At 35.4% G+C, this 20,501-nt stretch overlaps 1 protein-coding gene across 1 annotated transcript; it reads left to right on the top strand.

Annotated features, from left to right (window-relative positions):
- Positions 1–376: 376 nt before the first annotated feature.
- Positions 377–10,586, top strand: LOC145585157 (kinesin-like protein KIN-10B). The gene is made up of 14 exons (XM_081641891.1): positions 377–797; positions 889–1,057; positions 7,474–7,867; positions 7,951–8,156; positions 8,373–8,677; positions 8,762–8,828; positions 8,971–9,120; positions 9,226–9,307; positions 9,418–9,710; positions 9,794–9,840; positions 9,937–9,958; positions 10,051–10,113; positions 10,194–10,232; positions 10,340–10,586. Exons 1-14 carry the CDS (start codon positions 580–582, stop codon positions 10,391–10,393), a joined length of 2,109 nt encoding a protein of 702 aa, XP_081498017.1. The 5' UTR covers positions 377–579; the 3' UTR covers positions 10,394–10,586.
- The last annotated feature ends 9,915 nt before the right edge of the window (positions 10,587–20,501 follow it).

Below are 20,501 nucleotides of genomic sequence, written 5' to 3'. Positions count from 1 at the left end.
AGGTTGTAGAAATGTAAGATTTTTTTTTTTGAAAGAATTGTAGAAATGTAAGATTGATAGAGCTTAAATATTTGTAAAACCAAAATAAAAAAAATTTCTAAAAAAAAAGTCAATGAAGGACACAACTCTTGAGATTAATTTATTTTTATTTTTTTTGTTAATTTTTTTAATCTAAAAAAACAAAAAGTGAAATTAAAAAATTTATTAAAAAAAAAAATCAAAAAAGGACACAACTCTTGAGATTTTATTTTTTTTTTCTTAATTTTTTTTTAATCAGAAAAAACAAAAAATGAACACGTGACCTTCTAAATTCCTGTTTTAAAATAATAGTATAGATTATTTTATTTTATTTTTTTAAAAACAAAAGTAAAAAACGGTCTCTACATTTGAAAAACAAAACGGTCACCGGCTTAAACAAACTCGGCGGAAAACGAACACAAAATTTCAGTCAGTCACTCACTCAAACCCACATCCATCTAACGGTCACCTGTTTTCTTCTCTCAACTCTGGCATTCTTCTTTTTTCTTTTTTCTCTCCAAATTTCTTTGTCTCATTTTTGTTTGCTCAAGTTTTCTTCTAATGGCGAGCAATTTGAAGCCATTTACCCCTGCGAAATCGGCAAAATCGAGCACCGAAGTATCCAAAGTACGAGTAATTGTTCGAGTACGCCCATTTCTCTCTCATGAAATTGCATCAATCAGTATAGATTCAGTTCCATGTGTCTCAACTCTGACTGATAATGGTGGGTTGGATTTTGATCATGAAGTTTCCATTCATCTCAAAGATCAAGAAACCAGGTTAGGGTTTTTAATTTACTGTGATTTTCACAAGTTTATTCTTTTTGCTGAGAATTTTATCAAGTTATAATTGTTGAAATTATGTGTTCAGTCGACAAGAATGGTACAAATTGGACGGATTTTTTGGGGAAGAAGATGATAATGTTGTAACGATTTTTGAAAAAGAAGTGAAGCCGTTAATTCCTGGGATTTTTCATGGGTGCAATGCTACTGTCTTTGCTTATGGTGCTACTGGTAGTGGAAAAACTTATACTATGCAGGTACTCAATTTTAATAATTTTTTTTTTTCAGAAAATATTTTGGTTTTTAGAATAAATTTACCATTGTTTAATTAGTCGCCTAAAACGTAGCCTGTGTTGAATACGTTGATTGCTAAATTATTTCATACTGCTGGGAGTACCTATAACACGTGATAGTCACGTGCCACATCACGCTTGAACACGAGAGGGACTTTGTTTGGAGCACTGTTCTAGATACTCCTGGGTGCAGGTGTAAACTTTATTTGTTGATGTTCATTAAATAGGATAGAGAAGAAATTGTTAGATAGTATAAACTCTTTAGATTGGAGTGATTCCATTGATTCATATATAGGGTTACAACGGTGGGTGCTAATCAAGTTAGGAATCTCAAAAGATATTTACCGAAATATACAAAACTATATCCTTTTATACAAAATATTATCTAAAATATTTATGGGCATGGGCAACTAAAGCAGCATAGGTGTAAGACTCTTGCCCAGGGGGAAAGGCGGTCAAATCGGGGTTAGGCAGGGGGAAAACACGTTCAAGGATGAGGGGGATTGCGTTTTTGATGTTTTTCACCCCGAGAGCAGGGTGAAATTCAGAGAAAGAAGACGATGAATCTCCGTCCTTGGTCATGCTGGCCGGATTTTATGGTGGCTATGGGAAGAGGGTGGCGACTAGGGCTATTGGGATTGGAAAAAAAAAATAAAATAAGATGATTTGTTGTAACAAATGTGAGAAAGAACAAATTAATGAATGCAAAACAAATAAATAGCACACATAGATTTACGTGTTTCACCAACAATGTGTTGGCTACGTCCACGGGCAGGCGAGAGAAAAACTTTATTGATCTTGAGGAAATTCCAGATTACAGATTGATAATGTCAATTATCAATAGACTAAACTATGAATAAACCCTAACTAGGATTATATATAGCTTTCCCAAATAAGATTAATAAGTGCATAAAAAAGGCCCACGAAACTCTAAGAAGTCGTGTGGGCTCCACCGTGCACAAACGGAGAGCTCTCGCTCACCATCGAGCGAGCTATCGCTCGGACCCTAGTCGAGCTATTGCTCTCGCGGCCGGCCTAGTCGAACCAATCTATCTTCGTGAGCTGTAGCTCACTCGCATAGGAGCTATAGCTATAGCTCGCTGCTCCTAAACCCAAATTCAAGGCATATTTCAACCAATCTCCACCTTGACTTGAATCCTCTCACAAAACCAGATAACCAGACGCATTGATCCAGAGTCTCCCTGCAACCAGACTTGTCCTGAAAGTCAACCAGACCAGATTAGCCCCGTAGAGCTCCAGATTAGCCCCTAAGGGCTACTAACAATCTCGAATATTGAGCAAGTTCAAACAGTGTTCAAACTTACTCCGCGAAACCGGCTTGGTGAACATATCAGCAGGATTATCGGCACTACCTACCTTCACCTTGATTCTCGTCTCAGTTCGTAGAAAATGATACCTGACATCAATGTGTTTAGTTCTCTCATGATGCACTTGATCCTTAGCCAAACATATTGCACTCAAACTGTCACAATATACTATCGCTTGATCATGATGTAGACCCAGATCACTAACTAGTCCCTTTAACCTGATTCCCTCTTTGGATGCTTCTGTTAAGGCCATGTACTTTGCTTTCAGTAGTAGACAAAGTCACTGAAGGCTGCAAAGTAGCTTTCCAACTAACAACAGAACCACCAAGAGTGAACACATAACCGGTCATAGACCTTCTACCTTCAACATCCCCAGCAAAATAGCCTGTAACTAAACATGCCACATCATTACCATAAATGAGACCAAAATCAGACGTACCCCTTAGGTAACGAAAAATCCTCTTGACTGCGAATGCTCCTTACCAGGATCAATCATGAACCTACTAACAACACTGACTGCTTATGCAAGATCCGACCTATTGCAAACCATAGCATACATCAAACTCCCTAGTGCACTAGCATAGGGAACCCGACACATGTACTCCTTCTTCTCAACAGACTTTGGTGCAAAAGCAACCGACAAGTGACAATTGGCCGCGCTTAAAGTATCTATAGGCTTCACTGTTGACATGCAAAATTTCGACAATATCTTCTCAATGTAGCCTTTCTGCGATAAGAAATGTTTCTTTTGAGCCCTATCCCTATAAATCTCCATGTCCAATATCTTTCGAGCCGCACCCAAATCCTTCATATTCAAACTCGGTACTGAGAAGACCCTTCAATTTCTGAATATCAGACTTATTCTTTGCTGCTATCAACATATCATCTACATATAGAACTAAGTAGATGTAAGACCCATTTGTAAACTTGTTATGGTATACACAACAATCATACAGATATCTATTGTAGCCTAGCTCCATCATGTAGCTATCAAACCTCCTGTACCATTGCTTAGGAGACTGCTTTAGCCCATACAAGGACTTCTTCAACTTGCAAACATGGTCTTCTTTTTCTGGAACTTGAAAACCATCCGGTTGGGTCATGTATATATCCTCTTCTAACTCTCCGTGTCGAAAAGCTGTTTTCACATCTAGTTGCTCAGGCTCCAATGTGCAACCATTGATAGTAGCACCCTGATGGAAGTGTGTCGGGAGAAGATCTCATTGTAGTCTACCCCCTCTCTTTGTGTGAACCCTTTTGCAACTACTCAAGCCTTATACTTGATCCCCTCCGCAGGTGTCATCCCCTCCTTTTTCTTGAAAACCCATTTACAAGTAACAATTTTTCTCCCTGAAGGCCTAGGAACAAGATCCCAAGTCTTATTCTTATGAAGTGACTCCATCTCATCTCCCATTGCAGCAAGTCAATGGGTAGATTCTGTACATGTAACTGCTTCCTTGTAGGTAGATGGCTCATATACATCCACCTCTTCGGCAACCTGTAGTGCATAAACTATATCTTCAAAACCAAATATGTTAGGAGGTTTTCCAAAATTCGCCCTTTTAGAACGTTCCAGAGCTAGATTAGGCTTGTTCAATTTTGGCGTTAATGATTCTGGTGCTTTAGTATTTTCGTGTTGAACATCTTTTTCTTGTACCTCATCACTCTCATCATGAGTGACTTGCTGCTCCACTTGTTTGTCAACACTACCACTATTTGATACAACTATGGACTGAACATTAGAGTTAAACATAGAATTTTCATCAAAGACTACATTTCTACTAAGTATAACTCTACTTTTCGATGGAGACCAAATCCTATAACCTTTAACCCCATCGCCATACCCTACAAATACTCCCTTTTTGGCCTTTGGCTCTAATTTACCCTCATTAACATGATAATAAACATTGCAACCAAAAGCTCTCATTTTTAAGTAATCTTCAGGCTTACCAGACCACACCTCATAGGGTGTTTTGATGTTAATTCCAGAGTGATGCCGTACTAACGACTTTTGCCTAAAACTTTCTGGTCAATCCAGCATTAGAGAGCATGCACTAAACTCTCTCGTTCTGCTACACCATTTTGCTGTGGTGTATCTCTGACGGTACGATGCCTAGCGATCCCCTCATTCTTGTAGAACTCATCGAACTCAGACTAACAAAATTCTAGACCAACAAAATTCTAGACCATTATCAGTTCGCAGCTTTTTAATCTTCTTCCCAGTTTGATTCTCCACTAATGCCTTCCACTTCTTGAAATTCTTGAAAGCTTCACTTTTAAACCTCATTATGATCACCCAAGTCATCCTTGAAAAATCATCAATGAATGATATAAAATACCTGTGACCTCCCAATGACTCAACACGTGAAGGACCCCAACAATTGGAGTGGATATAATCAAGAGCACCTTTAGTTCTATGAATGCCTTTAGGGAACTTGCTGCGATGTAGTTTCCCAAAGACACAATGCTCACAGAAATCAAGGTTTGTGACCTTGTGGCCACCTAGAAGAGCAGCCTTGGAGAGGATTTGCATTCCTCTCTCACTCATATGCCCAAGCCTTATGTGCCATAACTTGGTCATATCATCCTTCTGAACCTCAGATGAAGCAACAACTGAACTTGATAAAGTGGAGCCTTGTAGAAAATACAAAGTACCACGCCTGACACCCTTTAGAATTACATCCGAACCCTTGCATACATTCAGAACTCCATCTTTACCCTAGTGCACTAAGTGAAATCGGATTCTTAGTCATTTGTGGAACATGTCTAACATCGTTCAATATGTGAAACGTACCATCATGTGTCCGGATCTTGATAGAGTCAATCCCAATTGCTTTGCACATTGCACTATTAGCCATTAAAATATTTCCTCCATCTACCTGCTCATAGGTAGTAAACCACTCCCTACGTGGACATATATGATACGATGCCTCAGAATCAAGAACCCACACATCATTGTGATATGAATGTTCACCCGCAACTAAAGCAATGTCATACTCAGAATTCGAATCCTCTTCTGCTAAAGCAACAGATACAGATTTATCCTGCAGTTTCTTCTTGGGACATTCTCTCTTCCAATGCCCCTTCTCTTTACAGTAATTACAGACATCAGTTTGTTTAGGACCCCCTTTGGAATTTCTGGGCTTCTTAGCCTTCTTTTTCCCGGAATTTCCATGTCCATTTCCACCTCTGGCCATTAATCCAGAGGCTTGATTGTCTGTACCTGTACAACCAGATGCCTTATGGCGTAATTCCCTAGTATGAAGAGATGATCTAGCCTCTTCTAGGGACACAGTATCTTTACCAACAATAAAAGATTGCACAAAATTTTCATACGACAAAGGTAAAGAAACTAACAGAATTAAAGCAGCATCCTCATCATCAACCTTAACATCAATACTATGCAAATCTAGCAAAATCGTATTTAATTGATCTAGGTGATCTCTAAGAGGTGTACCTTCATTCATTCGCAGACGTTGCTTCAATAGCAACTTGTTGGTTAGAGACTTTGTCATGTACAAACTCTCCAATTTAAACCACATACCCGATGCGGTTTCCTCCTCCAAAATTTCGGTAATGATATTGTCCGAAAGACACAACATGATTGTTGAATGTGTCCTCTCCTCTAGAATGGCCATCTCAGCGGTATTCTGACCCGGTGACTTCTTTGTCGATGGTGTCTCAGCTCCATCTGAACCCGATGACTACTTTGCCAATGGTGCTCATAACCCTTGTTGTTTCAACAACGCACGCATCTTGATCTGCCATAAACTAAAACTATTCCTCCCCGTGAATTTATCAATTTTCACATTCATACCAGACATCTCTCCCATTCAAATCGAACCTGTGATACCACTTGTTGTAACGGATGTGAGAAAGAACAAATTAATGAATGCAAAACAAGTAAATAGCACATACAGATTTACGTGGCTCACCAACAATGTGTTGGCTACGTCCACGGGCAGGCGAGAGAAAATCTTTATTGATCTTGAGGAGAATCCAGATTACAGATTGATAATGTCAATTATCAATAGACTAAACTATGAATAAACTCTAACTAGGATTATATATAGCTTCCCCAAATAAGATAGATAAGTGCATAAAAAAGGCCCACGAAATTCTAAGAAGTCGTGTGGGCTCCACCGTGCACAAACAGAGAGCTCTCGCTTACCATCGTGCGAGTTATCGCTCGGACCCTAGTCGAGCTGGTAGAGCGATAGCTCATGGTCGAGCGAGCTATCGCTCGGCCCCTATCTCACCTTCGACCTTCACGAGCTCCTAGTCGAACCAATCTATCTTCGTGAGCTATAGCTCACTCGCATAGGAGCTATAGCTATAGCTCGCTGCTCCCAAACCCAAATTCAAGGCATATTTCAACATGATTAAAAAAAAATTAATTTGCGAAAGCAGAGGTTGGATCAAAACCTAAGCTGTGATACCATGTTAGATAATATAAACTCCTTAGATTGGAGTGATTCCATTGATTCATATATATAGGGTTACAACGGTGAGTCCTAATCAAGTTAGGAAATCTCAAAAGATATTTATCGAAATATACAAAACTATATCTTCTATACAAAATATTATCTAGAATCTTTATCATATTCTATCCGAAATATGTCATTGTTAGAGCTTAATGATGTTTAGGCTATTTATATAACTTGCCATGAATAATTACTTTTATTCAAAACTTTTTCTTGTATGCTTCCTTATGATCATAGTACACGGAGTAGTGTAAACTTAGAAAGAGATTTGGTACGTTTATGTTATTATGTTTATGGGAAATTGAAAAGATAACATAATGAAGATTAAATAATTATAATTTCGTAATCATCATGTGCCAGTGTTGCTCATTTTTGTGAAAATTTATCATATTATATTTTCCAGTTTCTTTATTCTCAATCAACTATTAAACGATATGAATGCCTTGGGAACTTTTTTATAATGTAAAAAAAATCAAGTGTTATAGATTTCCTAGCTTTCCAATGTCCCAAACATACACAAAATTTTTAAGATTAGTAGGCTTAAGCATCCCTATGTTGGAATGTGCAGGGGACGGATGTGAAACCAGGGCTGATGCTACTAGCCATGTCAACAGTTTTATCCATGTGCCAAGCTACAGGAAACTTTGTCGAGATATCATATTATGAAGTGTACCTAGATAAGTGCTATGATCTCTTGGAGCTCAAAGAAAACGAGATCTCAGTGTTAGATGATAAAGAGGGGCAAATCCACCGAAGAGGACTGTCTCGAGTCTTGGTGACTTCAATGTCCGAGTTCCATGATGTGTTTGCTCGTGGCATCCAAAGACGTAAAGTTGCTCATACTGGTCTCAATGATGTGTCGAGTAGGAGCCATGGAGTGCTTGTAATCACAGTTTCTAAACCTTCTGATCAAGAACTGGAGACTAGCATTACTGGGAAGCTGAACCTTATAGATTTAGCAGGTCAAATAACTATAATGAAATTTATGAACTGTGTGTGTTTGATTTTCCTCTATTTTTAAATGTATTAGATTTTTTTCTATCAGGTAATGAAGACAACAGAAGGTCTGGTAATGAAGGAACCAGGTTGCAAGAGAGTGCTAAGATCAATCAATCACTGTTTGCTTTATCGAATGTCATTTATGCTTTGAATAACAACAAACCCCGGGTTCCATATAGAGAAACCAAGTTGACTCGCATACTGCAGGATTCTCTTGGGGGGACTAGTCGTGCGCTGATGGTAGCTTGTCTGGTATGGAGCTGAAAAACAAAATGGTGTTTAGAGTCTGTGAATAGAGTTTCTATTGGAGTTTTAATTGTAGAAAATGATTTTTGTATGCAAGGCTGCTATCTTCTGGACTCAGTCAAATCTAACCGTTGGCGGGATATATTATGGGTTTGTTACATATGTAGTCTTTAATTGATTCAATGATAGCATATTTTGATTGCTCTTTTTAATTTGTGGCAGAATCCAGGTGCTTATCAAGAGGCAGCCCATACTGTTAGCCTAGCAGCTCGCTCTCGACATGTCTCCAATGTAATTTCCAAAGCACAAAAACAAGAAACCCCAAAGGTAAAGATTGATATGGAAAAAAAGTTGCAATCATGGCTTGAATCTAAAGGAAAGGTAAAGAGCTCTCAAAGAAAGATAGCATTTGGTTCTCCCATTTTCCTTAAGTCCCCTGGTAGCATTAGTTCTATAAAGAAACAAGCAGTGCCACATAGCTCTTCAAAGGCAAAAGTTGCAAATCAAGGAGTTACTGTGAAAGACAGGTGAAGTTGTCTGATGCCTTATCTAACTGATTGATTAATCGCTATGTCAAAATATCTTGCTAATTTGCATGTTTTATTGTTCAGTTTCTTGTCTGTGCCTCAAAGGAAATTGTTTTCCCCTGAAGCTTCATCTGAATCTTGCAAAGTTGATGTGAGTATTCCATATGAAAATTTTACATCCAATTCATTCTATATGTTTTCATCTTCTTCTCTGCATGTGCAAAAGGAAGCAAGATTGGAACCAGTTTTTTCAAACTGGATAGGCATTTACTTCATTCAATACATCTGCGCAGTTATTGCAGAGTGTTTGTGTTCAAGAATTAGAGGGTTTGAAAGACTTAAGCCTGAATGAAACAGAAGTTCTGACAGTGCTTAAAGATAAGCAGTTCAACAACAAATCAACACCACAAAAATTTGAGGACTCTCATTGTGTCTTTTATAAGGTTTGCTTGGTTTATCACAAAATCAATGCAAGTGTTGGGTTTTAAATCATGCATTACATGTTATAATGCTCTATTGCTTTCAAGTAATAAAAATTCATCTGACAGCTGAAGGACCCTGTTGCTGAGGATAGTCTACATCAATCAATGATGAATTCAACCAGTTTTGAATCAACAACCTGTTTGCCTGGTACTATTCTTGTGTATGATGATTTTTGACTTCAATGTAAATCTTTCTTTTGCTTTTCAGTATCATTTTTCCGCTCAGAAGAATGAACTTTAGTACATTTTTGACTACAGATGAGCTTCTAGAGGATGATGAATGGGAAAATATTAGAGCTGGAAACTTGATTCAATCTCCGCCTAACAGGCCCAAAATAATGGCATGTCAGAGTTCACTGAGGAAAGCTCTATCCCTGGTTGATTCCAATATAACCAGACTGCCAGTTGAGGAAGTTTCATCAAGAGACAACGTGCTCTCACTGCTATTTGAGTCCAGTGCTCCAAAAACTCCTTTCGTTGTGACTCGTGATAAGTTTCAAGATTTTGGCACTCCACTAGATAAATTTAATGCACGTAGCTCTAATATGAAGGTACTAGAGCTATATCAGTTCTACATATCTGTAGATGTGTCATTAACTTTGCTAAACCCAGATTTCAATTTCATGTTTTCCAGAGCTATTTAGCCCAGGAGTATATTGATTTCCTCAATACTGCAACAAGGTACCGCTGTCCAGAATCTTATTCTTGAATTTGAAGATTTGCCAGTTTTATTGTCTTGTAGATGTTTGACCATTTTTTTTTTCAATTATCTTGTAGGGAGGAACTTGTGGAACTGAAGGTACGTGTATATTTAAGATTTTTAATTAACAATATGCTCTCGTAGTTTTCTGAACAAAGCGGATATGTTTTCGTTTAATTTTGTAATTTCAGGGCATTGGAGTAAAGAGGGCGGAGTACATCATCGAGCTTAGAGAATCCAGTGCACTGAAATCGGTAAAAAGATCTTCAAATTTGATATAGTTGTTTTCTTCATTGCTTTGAGAATTTTACAGTATTATTACCATTTGTTACAGCTGAATGATTTGGAGAAAATTGGTCTTTCGTCAAAGCAGGTCAATATCAATACATTGACATTTTTTTTTTTCCGTATGATTTTTATGTAAAGCCTTATCTAGGTTTACGAATGTAAAACGGATTGTTATGTTTTTTGCTTCCGCAGGTCCAACAAATGTTTAGCAAAGCTGCCAAGGATATATTTGCATGGAAAGACTAGCAAAGTACGTTTATGCTGTAAAGAGTCTTGTATATCAGGCTTACAGACAAATATGTTTGTATCTTGTACATTATCCATGATTCTGAAGAATGTTGTTCTTGATCATTTATATTTCTTGTTTTTATAATCTGTGTGGAATTCTGTAACAAAATTGGTTGTATATATGAATTTATTCCTTGAATAACTTGAGTTTTAAGCATTTTTAAATGCAGTGTAACTTCTTAAACTTTGATACTGATTACATCAAGTACTCCCAAAAGCTGTGGATTGAGCATTTGAAGAGACTTTTTAAGTCACTTATTTTCGAAAAAATTCCTCAAATTAATTTTTATCATGCGATTTTTTTTTTTCACACCAAGGTTTCAGACTGGTTAAATTTTAAACCCGAGTGTTTAGTGTGGCAGCTGGCAGTATGGCATCTTTGGTCAATCAGTTGTATGACATCTTTGGTCAATCAGGAATAAATCAATTTTTGATGAACGGATTTCAATACACAATGCTTTTACTACATAACACTATAATAGATGATATATAACGCTGATGGACCGTGGTTTCAATGAGAAACACTGGAGGAGGGGAATGATTGGATGCAACAAAGGGAAATGGCAAATCGAGAACTCTCTAAAATTCAAAATTGTTATTGCCATGTCTGTTGAATTGATCAGATTTCGATAATAAAAGTGTTCAATAGTAAACTCGACTGTTCTATTGATCATGTAAATTAATACTGATGTAATAATTATGGAAGAAGAAATCAAGAATAAGCAACAACTAGAAATAGAGGAGAGAGAATCTAGAGATGAGAATAGAAGAAGGTATAAGCAAAAATGGAGATGAAAAAGATGAATAGGAGAGAATACTAGAGGAGGGAGATGGGAAGGAAGGCAGAGAAGGCACGTGAGAGTAATAAGTTGGAAATTTTTTTGGGGAGGAAAAAGTTACTCTAGAGGGGGGGGGGGGGGGCTCCCAATGCCAAACCCATTTTTATTTCCAAATTATTGCTGTTGTATTTTTTTCCTCCCCCATTCCCCCCAATCCAGGCGACCCCTAAGAATCATCTGAACAATAAGATATATTTTACATACATAAAATAATAACCTTGATATATAATGAGTTTATTTGAATAATATTCACTATCAGGATTAACTAAGCTACAACCTGGGAAAGGAAAATTAATTTTTTGGAATTTGAAACAGACGAGCGCTTAAGTATATGCTGGACAATACTACATTGGAGCTTATACTGATCATGAGCTTGGGTCGATCATATATAATGGATGTTGCTGAGTTACTGCAGAGAGAATAGGCAGCGACTAGTCTTCACGCGAAGAGAGCTGCAAACTTCATTGCTCACTGCCTCGCAAACTATGGAAAAGACTAATATGAATAGAAGGTTTATCACTTCATGCCACCACTCAACCTTGAAGAAACTTGCAAACTGGAACTCCTCAACAAGTAGTTGGAAATCATTTTGATTTGCTTCTTGTTCTTTCAAACAGTTATCCTCAACCAGCCCAATCGGTTTATCTTTTGTGTGTTGAACATTATTATGCTCATGCTTGAAAGCCATGAAAGGGACTTTTGTCTTCGTAAATCTCTCTTAAATGAATTACACTTATCAAAATTGTTAAAATTATATTAACTTCATTGTCTTTTTATAAAAATTAACAAAAGACCGTTTTATACAAGATTTTTTCGTCTTATACTTTTACGGAGTATTAATGTACACTACCTTGCACTATATTGCCTTTAACTTTTCACAAATGTTTATTAAAGGCCGTTTTACACTAATTTAGTGTAAATCAGCTTGTTAAAGGAAACAAAATTTGTTTCCTTTTTTACTCACACATGCCTGATAGTTTTTTAAATTTTATCAAAAGAATTTTCTCTCTCTTCTTCATTATTCAGCACAACTACTTTCTCTCCATTGTTTCTTTCTCAATTCGGCATTTTTCTCTCTCTTCAAACGAATTTTTGCAATCACCAATCTCTCTTCTCTAGTTGATTGTTGCTCTCTGCATTTCAATTTCTTAGTTTATTTGCTAATTTCAGGTTTGTTTACTTAATTTTTTTTTGTGATTTTTGTTAGTTTTAGTTATTTTTATTCTTCGATTATTAGGTTTTTTGTTTTGTTTTTGTTTTCGATTTTTGTAGTGTTTGATTCTGCAATGGTGAAGAAGAATACTACAAAGAAGTCTTCAGATGCTGAAGAAGGTGTGTTTACTTAATCTTTTGATCAATTTTTCAAAATTTTCAGTTCAATTTTCGAACATATATATGTCGAATTACTAGTGCATGTTATTTTTAGAGTTTGCATTTGCTTTTTGCTTATTTTGTATGCAGATTATGATAATTGGAGTTGAATTTTGAAGTTTATGTGTTTATTTTTGTTTTACTTTTTTGTTTATTGTATTAAATTGGTTAAAAATTGCTTATTCATGTGTTGTTATGTGTTAAACAATTTTTGCATGGTAATTTTGCGAATTTGCTCTTTGATTTTTTGCTTTTTTTTAGCAGACATTATGATAATTTGAATTGATAATTGTATATATTTGTTTGTGCATTAACTAGTTCATGTTATTTTTAGAATTTGATCTTTGTTATTTTTCAATGCTTAGATTTTAGGTAGAGTATGCTAATTGGAATTGATCTTGGTTTTAGGTTGAGTATGCTAATAGGCAGTATGTCATTGTGTTTAGAAGGGTCACTTTTATGCATATGTTTTTGCTATAAAAAGGGTCACTTTATGCTGTGAAAAGGGCCACTTTTTGCTGTTAGAAGGGTCACTTAGTGCTATTAAAAAGGGTCACTTTTTTCTGTTAAAAGGATCACTTTGTGCTGTTAAAAGGGTCACTTTTTTCAGTTAACATGGTCACTTTTGTAGTTTATAGTTTTGCTTGAGTAGCTTATGAACTGTTAATTTGTGTTAATTTTTTCTGTATTAATCAGATGTAGGTGGTTTTGGTTCTATAGGTGGATATCGGTATAGAGGGTCTGTTGTGAAGGCAAAAGCAGTACCTAAGAAAGCGAAAGCAGTATAAGAAAGCTAAAAAATTACCTTAAGAGTCTCCTAAGGGTAAAATAGTGCCTAAGATGGCCAAAACTTTGACTGAAGAGGCTCTTAAAGGTAAAATAGTACCTAAGAAGGGAAAAGCAGTGCCTGAAGTGTCTGGTAAGGAAAAACAGTACGTAAGAAGAGAAAGATGAGTCCTCAATTGGAATTGGATTCTGATTCTGACTCTGATACTTCAATGTAATACATGATTTGAGTGATACTTGATTGGTTTTGACTTTGATTTTTATTTTTTTTGTTTAAAATTATATAGGGACTAGAGACGTTTGATTATAAGGTGTAGACCATAAACTTTGGAAAGCTTGGTGCATGGCTTTAGTGTTAATAAAAAAACAAGTTGTTCAAGAAGTTGGTTTTGGTGGTTTATTAGATTTAAAGTTGAAAAATCTCTGTTGTAAAATGCTTCCTTGGCTCGTTAAAAACTTTAATGGTGGTAGCTGCATGTTTACTATTAGTAGTGGTAAGGAATTCGTAGTTACTAGGAATGATGTATGTGGCGTGTTTTTTTTTGCCTATGAGTGATATTCTTGTTCCTGAACTGAAGAAAAATGTTGAAGACGCAAGTGTAGACAACTGTATTATTCAGGCATAGATATCTAATTTTGATATTTCTAATAAGAAACCTATTCCTTTGTAAAAATTGGAGGCTCGGATGAAAGCTTTGGTTGGTGGAGGGGAGGAATTTAAGAGGTATTTTGTGATTCATGCTATGTCTAGCTTTTTAGCTCCTACTACTAATAAGACTGCTTCGTTGAAGTTGCTAAAGGCTTGTAGGCGTCGCTCGAAGTGCGCCTACGTTAAAAAGCATGTGTGAATATGCTTGGCACTCATAGGAAGTGGGATTTGACATAATATGATTAGGGACAAGGAAAGTAGGGAGCCGCCAACAAGTTTTTAAGGAACTTGTAAACCGTTCACAGATCATAAAAAGGCAACCACGATTAAGGGACAACGATAGGCAACAACGATTGACCCGTGAAGGTTACACCCCATTCATAATCCATGATATTACTAACTCTATATGGTTCGGAACCACGAAAGGAGGATCGGGGATGATGGTACGAAGTGAGTCATGGAGTCACATTCGCCCGTATTGGCCTCTACACGATTCTTATATTGAAAAACATTCCTGTGATCTCAAAGGCATACAAACAAAATATTCAATTCGCTCCCAACTATTATTTAACTAAATTGGTTGAATATTAATGCACACATAATTCTAAAATATTTGGTGATCACTTGAATTAATTAATAAGATTAAAAAGGAACCTAAACCGGTTGTCCAAATTATCTTATTAGGCGTGATTTTCAATTACATATTCCCTTTAAACATGCAATATGGTGATCATTAAAATAATAAAAGAATTAACATTAATATTGAAAGCAATTTAATCACAATTCTAACAACATAAAATCGTTAGAAAAATAATAGAAATAAAAGGAACATGATCCTTACTTTGATTCTGTTTGTTTGCAACTACAAAATAATAAACGAGTTAGTAACATCAAGGAAATAATAAAACGATGATTAAATTAAATTAAATAAAGTAAAGTTGATTTTGGGGCCAAACCCTCAAACAGTTCTACCTTTCACGCCTTGGCTTAAGGACAGAACCACGAGTAAAGTATGGACTCCTTTGAGTACTTGAAGAAGGAATTTTGAAGTGAAAAGGGTAGGCTAGTGTTTAGACTAAAGCATATAAGAGAGAAAAATAAATTAGAGAATTACTCGGTGCCCCATACATCAGAAATGAGGGGATATTTATAGGGAAAATGTGCTGAGGGAGCACACGGAACCCTAAAATGATAAAAACCCTAAAAAAGTACCCCGTGACACGGCAAACTGTGCCGTGACACGGGAAGTCCCACCGTCAGACGGCACACTTTCCCGTGTCACGGTACATTTTTGGTGTGACGCGGGAAATTTTCAGAAAACAGGATAGAAAACGCGTCAAGGGTTTACGCGGAAAAGACACGGAATGTCCCGTGTCACGGCAAACTTCCCGTGTCACGGGAAATCCCACCGTCAGACGGGAAGGATTCCCGTGACACGGTGGGTACCTGCCGTGGCGCGGGAATTTCCAGCCTGTTTTTCCGTCTAAATACATTTTTAACCCTAATTTCATTTGGCATTTTAAGTGCCGATTGATAATTTCGGGCCTTTTTTTACTTATTATTATTTGGGCTAAAATAAGAAAATAATTAAATAAAAATAAATAAAAGGTTTGGGCCAAAAACAAATAATAAAACAATAAAATAAAAAAGGTTTGGGCTAAAATTAAATAATAAGTTTGGGCTGAAATTAAAACTATGCTTTTACCAAACATCAAGGCTAATACATGGACTATTCAAAAATATGAATTTAATCAAATACGATTTTTTAAGCACTCTCGGGATTAAATACTGAACCCGACCAATAGTGGCAGTGAAAGGTTGTTCATCATCGGGTTTGGTTTTGGGGAGACATTTTTAGGTGTCTACAAGGCTGTTGAAGAAGTTGATGAAATCAAAATTGTTGATTGGTGTTCTTATGTTTTGAAGAAGTTAAAGAAATATGTTGATAACTATAAGAATGATCCAGCTACTCAGAATGTTAGTGGATGTTTGGTGCTTTTGCAAATTCTGTACTTTCATCGTTTAAATTTTCAAGGAGTAAAGGAGAGTTGTAGCATTCCTTTGATTTAGCATTACAAAGATTAAAAGTCGGATTAATTTGGAGATTAAAGATGGTGGTTTTGGACAGGGACCATTGGATACTACTACGTATCCTATGTCACAGTCTCCTATTACACTAGTAGAAAAATACAAATAGGCAACCCCCTAATGGCACCGGTTCAGGCCAAACTGGTGCCAAAAACCGGCCTAAAAATGAGCAAGTTTTTGAACAAAGAGAAATGGCACCGGTTCAGCTCAAACCGGTGCCAAAAATAAAAAGGGCACCGGTTTGAACCGGTGCCTAACCGAACCGGTTTTTAATTATTAAAAAAAAAAACCCGCCCATTTATATACCCCCAAACCCTAAATAATGAGCCTATTCTCTCTCTCCTCTCCTCTCCTCCTCTCCTCCTCTTTCCTTCTTGCTCAGGCCAATTCACTCCTTCATTTTTATATTTCTGAAACTCCTCTTTCCTTCATTTCTATATTTCTGAAACTCCTCCTCCTTTCTATCACTCGAAGACGAAAAAGAAATGGAAGACAACAACAAATCGAAGACCAAAAACCACGGTTTTGGGGTTTTATTTTCGTTTTTCGATTTTGATGTTGTTTTCGACTTTGATGTTTTTCGATTTCAATTTCAATTTCGATTTTGATTTTGTTTTTCAAGTTGCATGCGGTTTTATTTTCGTGATTTTCAGGTTTTTTTTCGATTTTCAAGTAATTTCGATGTTTTATTTTCGTTTTTCGATTTTTTTTTCTTCTATTTCCGGGTTTTGTTTTTCAATTTCAATTTTGATTGTGTTGTTTTCGATTTTGATTTTGTTTTTCGATTTCAATTTCAATTTCGATTTTGATTTTGTTTTTCAAGTTGCATGCGGTTTTGGGGTTTTATTTTCGTGATTTTTAGGTTTTTTCGATTTTCAATTTTTTTTTCAATCTCTGGGTTTATTTTATTTTTGTTTTCAAGTTTGTTTTAATCAAATTTTTAATCAATTTCGATTTTGATTTTTTTTTTCAGATTTTGATTTTTTTTTTCGATTGCAATTTTTTTTGTTTTCTTGGTTTTTGTTCGATTTTAATTTTTTTGTCGATTTCTAATTTTTTTTCTGGGTTTATTCGAATGTTGTTATGTTTATTTTTTGGGTTTTTTTTTTAATCGAATTTAATTTTATTTATTTTCTGGGTTTTTTAAAATCGAATTTAATTTTATTTATTTTGTGGGTTTAATTCTTTTTTAACTGTTCTGGGTTTTTTTTTTATTTTTTTCGCAGCTTGTTCATTTTAATCAATTTATTTTTGATGTTTTAATTGGCGCAGGTATACATAATCCAAGAATCAAGAATCAAGAATATGAGGATTTTTAGATTGTGATGTTGTAATATTTTTTTTTTGATTTATATTGTAGTTTTTTTTTTATTTATATGTTGTAATTTTTTTTTGATTTATAAGTAATTTTTTTTATTGATCTATGCTGTAAAAATTTATTGATTATATATTAAACAGAATTGTTTATATTGATTGTGATGTTTGATTTATATTTTGTGTTTTTATTTAATTTAGTTTATTTAATTTTTAAGCAAAAAAAACAAAAAAAAAAAAATTTGATTTTTGGGGATTTTTTGGCACCGGTTAACCGGTGCCAAAAACTTTGAAAAAAATTTTAGTGGGCCTTTTTGGCACCGGTTAACCGGTTCCTATTCCACCCTATGGCACCGGTTTTGAACCGGTGCCAAAAACTTGGTTTTTGGCACCCCTCACATACGCAGCGGTTTAAACCGGTGCCTTAGACCGGGTTTGAACCGCTGCCAAATGCCTTTTTTCACCTAGTGTTAGTCAATCTGTTGTTGTTAAGCAACTTGTTACTTTGGAATCTACTTAGGGTGGTTTAAGAATTGGTGGAGGTTCTTCAAGTGGTACAATTGGTCGCTTTGTTCAATTTGAGCTTCCAAAAGGTGTGATGACTGATGATGAAATAAAAGAAATTTCAACTGATGTAAGTGTTTTTTTTTTCATGTGTATAATTACCCTTTTATGTTCATAAAATTACCCTTTATGTGCATAAAAGTTACCCTTTATGTGCATAAAAGTTTCCCTTAATGTTTACAAAAGTAACCTTTTATGTGATCAAAAGTTACCCTTTTTGTGCATTAAAGTTACCCTTTCTGTGCATTAAAGTTACCCTTTTTGCGCAGTAAAGTTACCCTAAATATTCAATTTCAGTTACTTTTTTTTTTAATTATTTTTCTTTGTCATATTTTTTTAATTCTTTCTTTTTTTCTCTATTTTGTAGGCTATTCATGAATCATTTATTTTGCTTAAGAGAAACATGGATGTTCTATCAAGTGTTTAGGCAAATGGTAACCTTGGGTGATTTTGTTTCCAATGTTCTTTCTGAAAGAACTGTTTCATTATCTTCTATGGATCCTGTTGTAGTTTCTCAAACTCAAGAGTTACTCTCTGATCCTCATTATCATAAGCTTATAGACGATGTTGTTGAGGAGTGTGTTAAGATGAAGTCTGCATATGAGTTGTTTCGTGAAGCGTATGGTGGTAAACAACATAATAAGGATGAAAATGCTGATGAAGTTGTTCTTGAAGTTAATGCTAATGTTAGTGGTAGAGTTGATGAAAATGTTTCCGTTCGTGATGTTAATGAGGATAAGGGAGGAGGAGTTAATGAAAATGTTTTTGTATCGAAAGAAGTTGTTTTCGAGCGTATTATATGATCGAATAAATCTTTATGGTCAGTTGATTGTGGGCCATTAGATCATTATGTGCTTGTTGTTACTCTTTTTTTGAAGGGTAATGCTCGGATTTTCAACGGTTTGCCTCGCTTACATTTGGAAGTTCTTGATTATTGTTTGCTGAAGGATGGATCAATGCATAGGAAGTCAAGTGTCATTTTCTATGAGTATTATTTTTTCCCTTCTTTTTCCTTTTATTTTTTTAAATGTTGATTTTATTTTTTATCGTTGCAGTGTGAATCTTGTGACATTTGGAATGAATTTTCTAAATCCAAGAGAAGATATATTGTCCCTTAATGCTCCTCTTTAGATTCGATTGTGCATTGTTGATTGCTTTGCTCTATATTTGAATGAAAGAGCTTGTTTTGAGTCTTATGGTCCTCGAAGATTCTTTTTTAGTTCGAGGCAGAGTGTAAGTAACTTGATATTTTTATATTTAAACACATTCACTTTATATTTGTATGTAAACAAGATCTTATACTTTAATAGTTTGCATTGTTATATGTTTATGAAAACATTAGCCAACGTGACATTTCAAGTGCTGTTAACAATTTGCACGGTGTATGGGAAGGGTGGGTCAGCTACGAGAATCCTAAATGTGTATAATGGATGCTGAACTTGTATGCTTCATGCTAAACTAATATAATACCCTTAAAAGAGTTATGTCTGTGAAATGCTTTGTCTAAATCATTTTTAATTTTTCATCTTTCAGATCTATATCCCTATTCTTATTAAGGATCACTACATTTTGTTTGTTCTTGATCATTCAAAAGAGTTGATATATTATCTTGATAATATTATTTGGCGTGATTCTAGTCTTGATTCCATGAAAGATTTGTCTGCTCAAGTGGTACGTTTCTGGCTAAAAGGGTAACTTTTTTTTTAGTAAAAAGGATCAGTTTTTGCAGTTAAAGGGATTACTTTTTAGTTTAGATTTTAACCCTTTTTTTTGTGTTCAATGTATTCTAAACTTTTGTATTTTTTTTTATCAGTGTGATCAATTTGGTGCTTTTCTTGGCAAAAGATCATCCAAAGAGTTCTCAGATACCTTCTTATCGCTTTGAAATTGTTAAGTTGGAATGGAGGAAGGATAAGGTTGACAATTTGGACCGTGGATTCTTTGTCATGTATCACATGCTCCATTTTGTTGGTGAACAATTTAAATTAAATAATCTCAAAACAGTAATTATTCATCTATTTTTCTTTTGTTTTTCCCTTTTAGTTTTATTAATTTCATATTGATAATTTTTTTTATTCTGTTGTGAGGTTGTTGGAAGAAATTTTTTGCGTGGAGAGATCTATACCACACTTGTATTGTGTGATTTGAATGAATCTAGGGCTGATGTCTTGTCAAAAGTAGCTAAGTTCAATGAGATGAAGAAAGGTGCTGCTTATGTTCAGGAAGTTGAAGCAAGATTAAAGGTTGCAGTTGATGAGAAGAAGAAAAAAGAAGTTGAAGAAAGAAAAAAGATAGCAGAAGAACAAGCTAAGCAAAGGCAGAGGATGAAGAAGAAAAACCCAAAGATAAAAGGGAAAAAAGCAAACAAAGAAGTACACTCCTTCCAAACACTTGTAGACACCCAAATGTGTCTCCCCTAAACCAAACCCAGTGATGAATACCTTTCATGTCATTT

The sequence above is a fragment of the Chenopodium album genome, chromosome 2 (genome assembly GCF_948465745.1).
Source record: "Chenopodium album chromosome 2, dcCheAlbu1.1, whole genome shotgun sequence".
NCBI classification, from domain to species: Eukaryota; Viridiplantae; Streptophyta; class Magnoliopsida; order Caryophyllales; family Amaranthaceae; genus Chenopodium; species Chenopodium album.
Note: the sequence above shows the minus strand (reverse complement) of the source record. Positions and strands in the feature narration are given on the sequence as shown.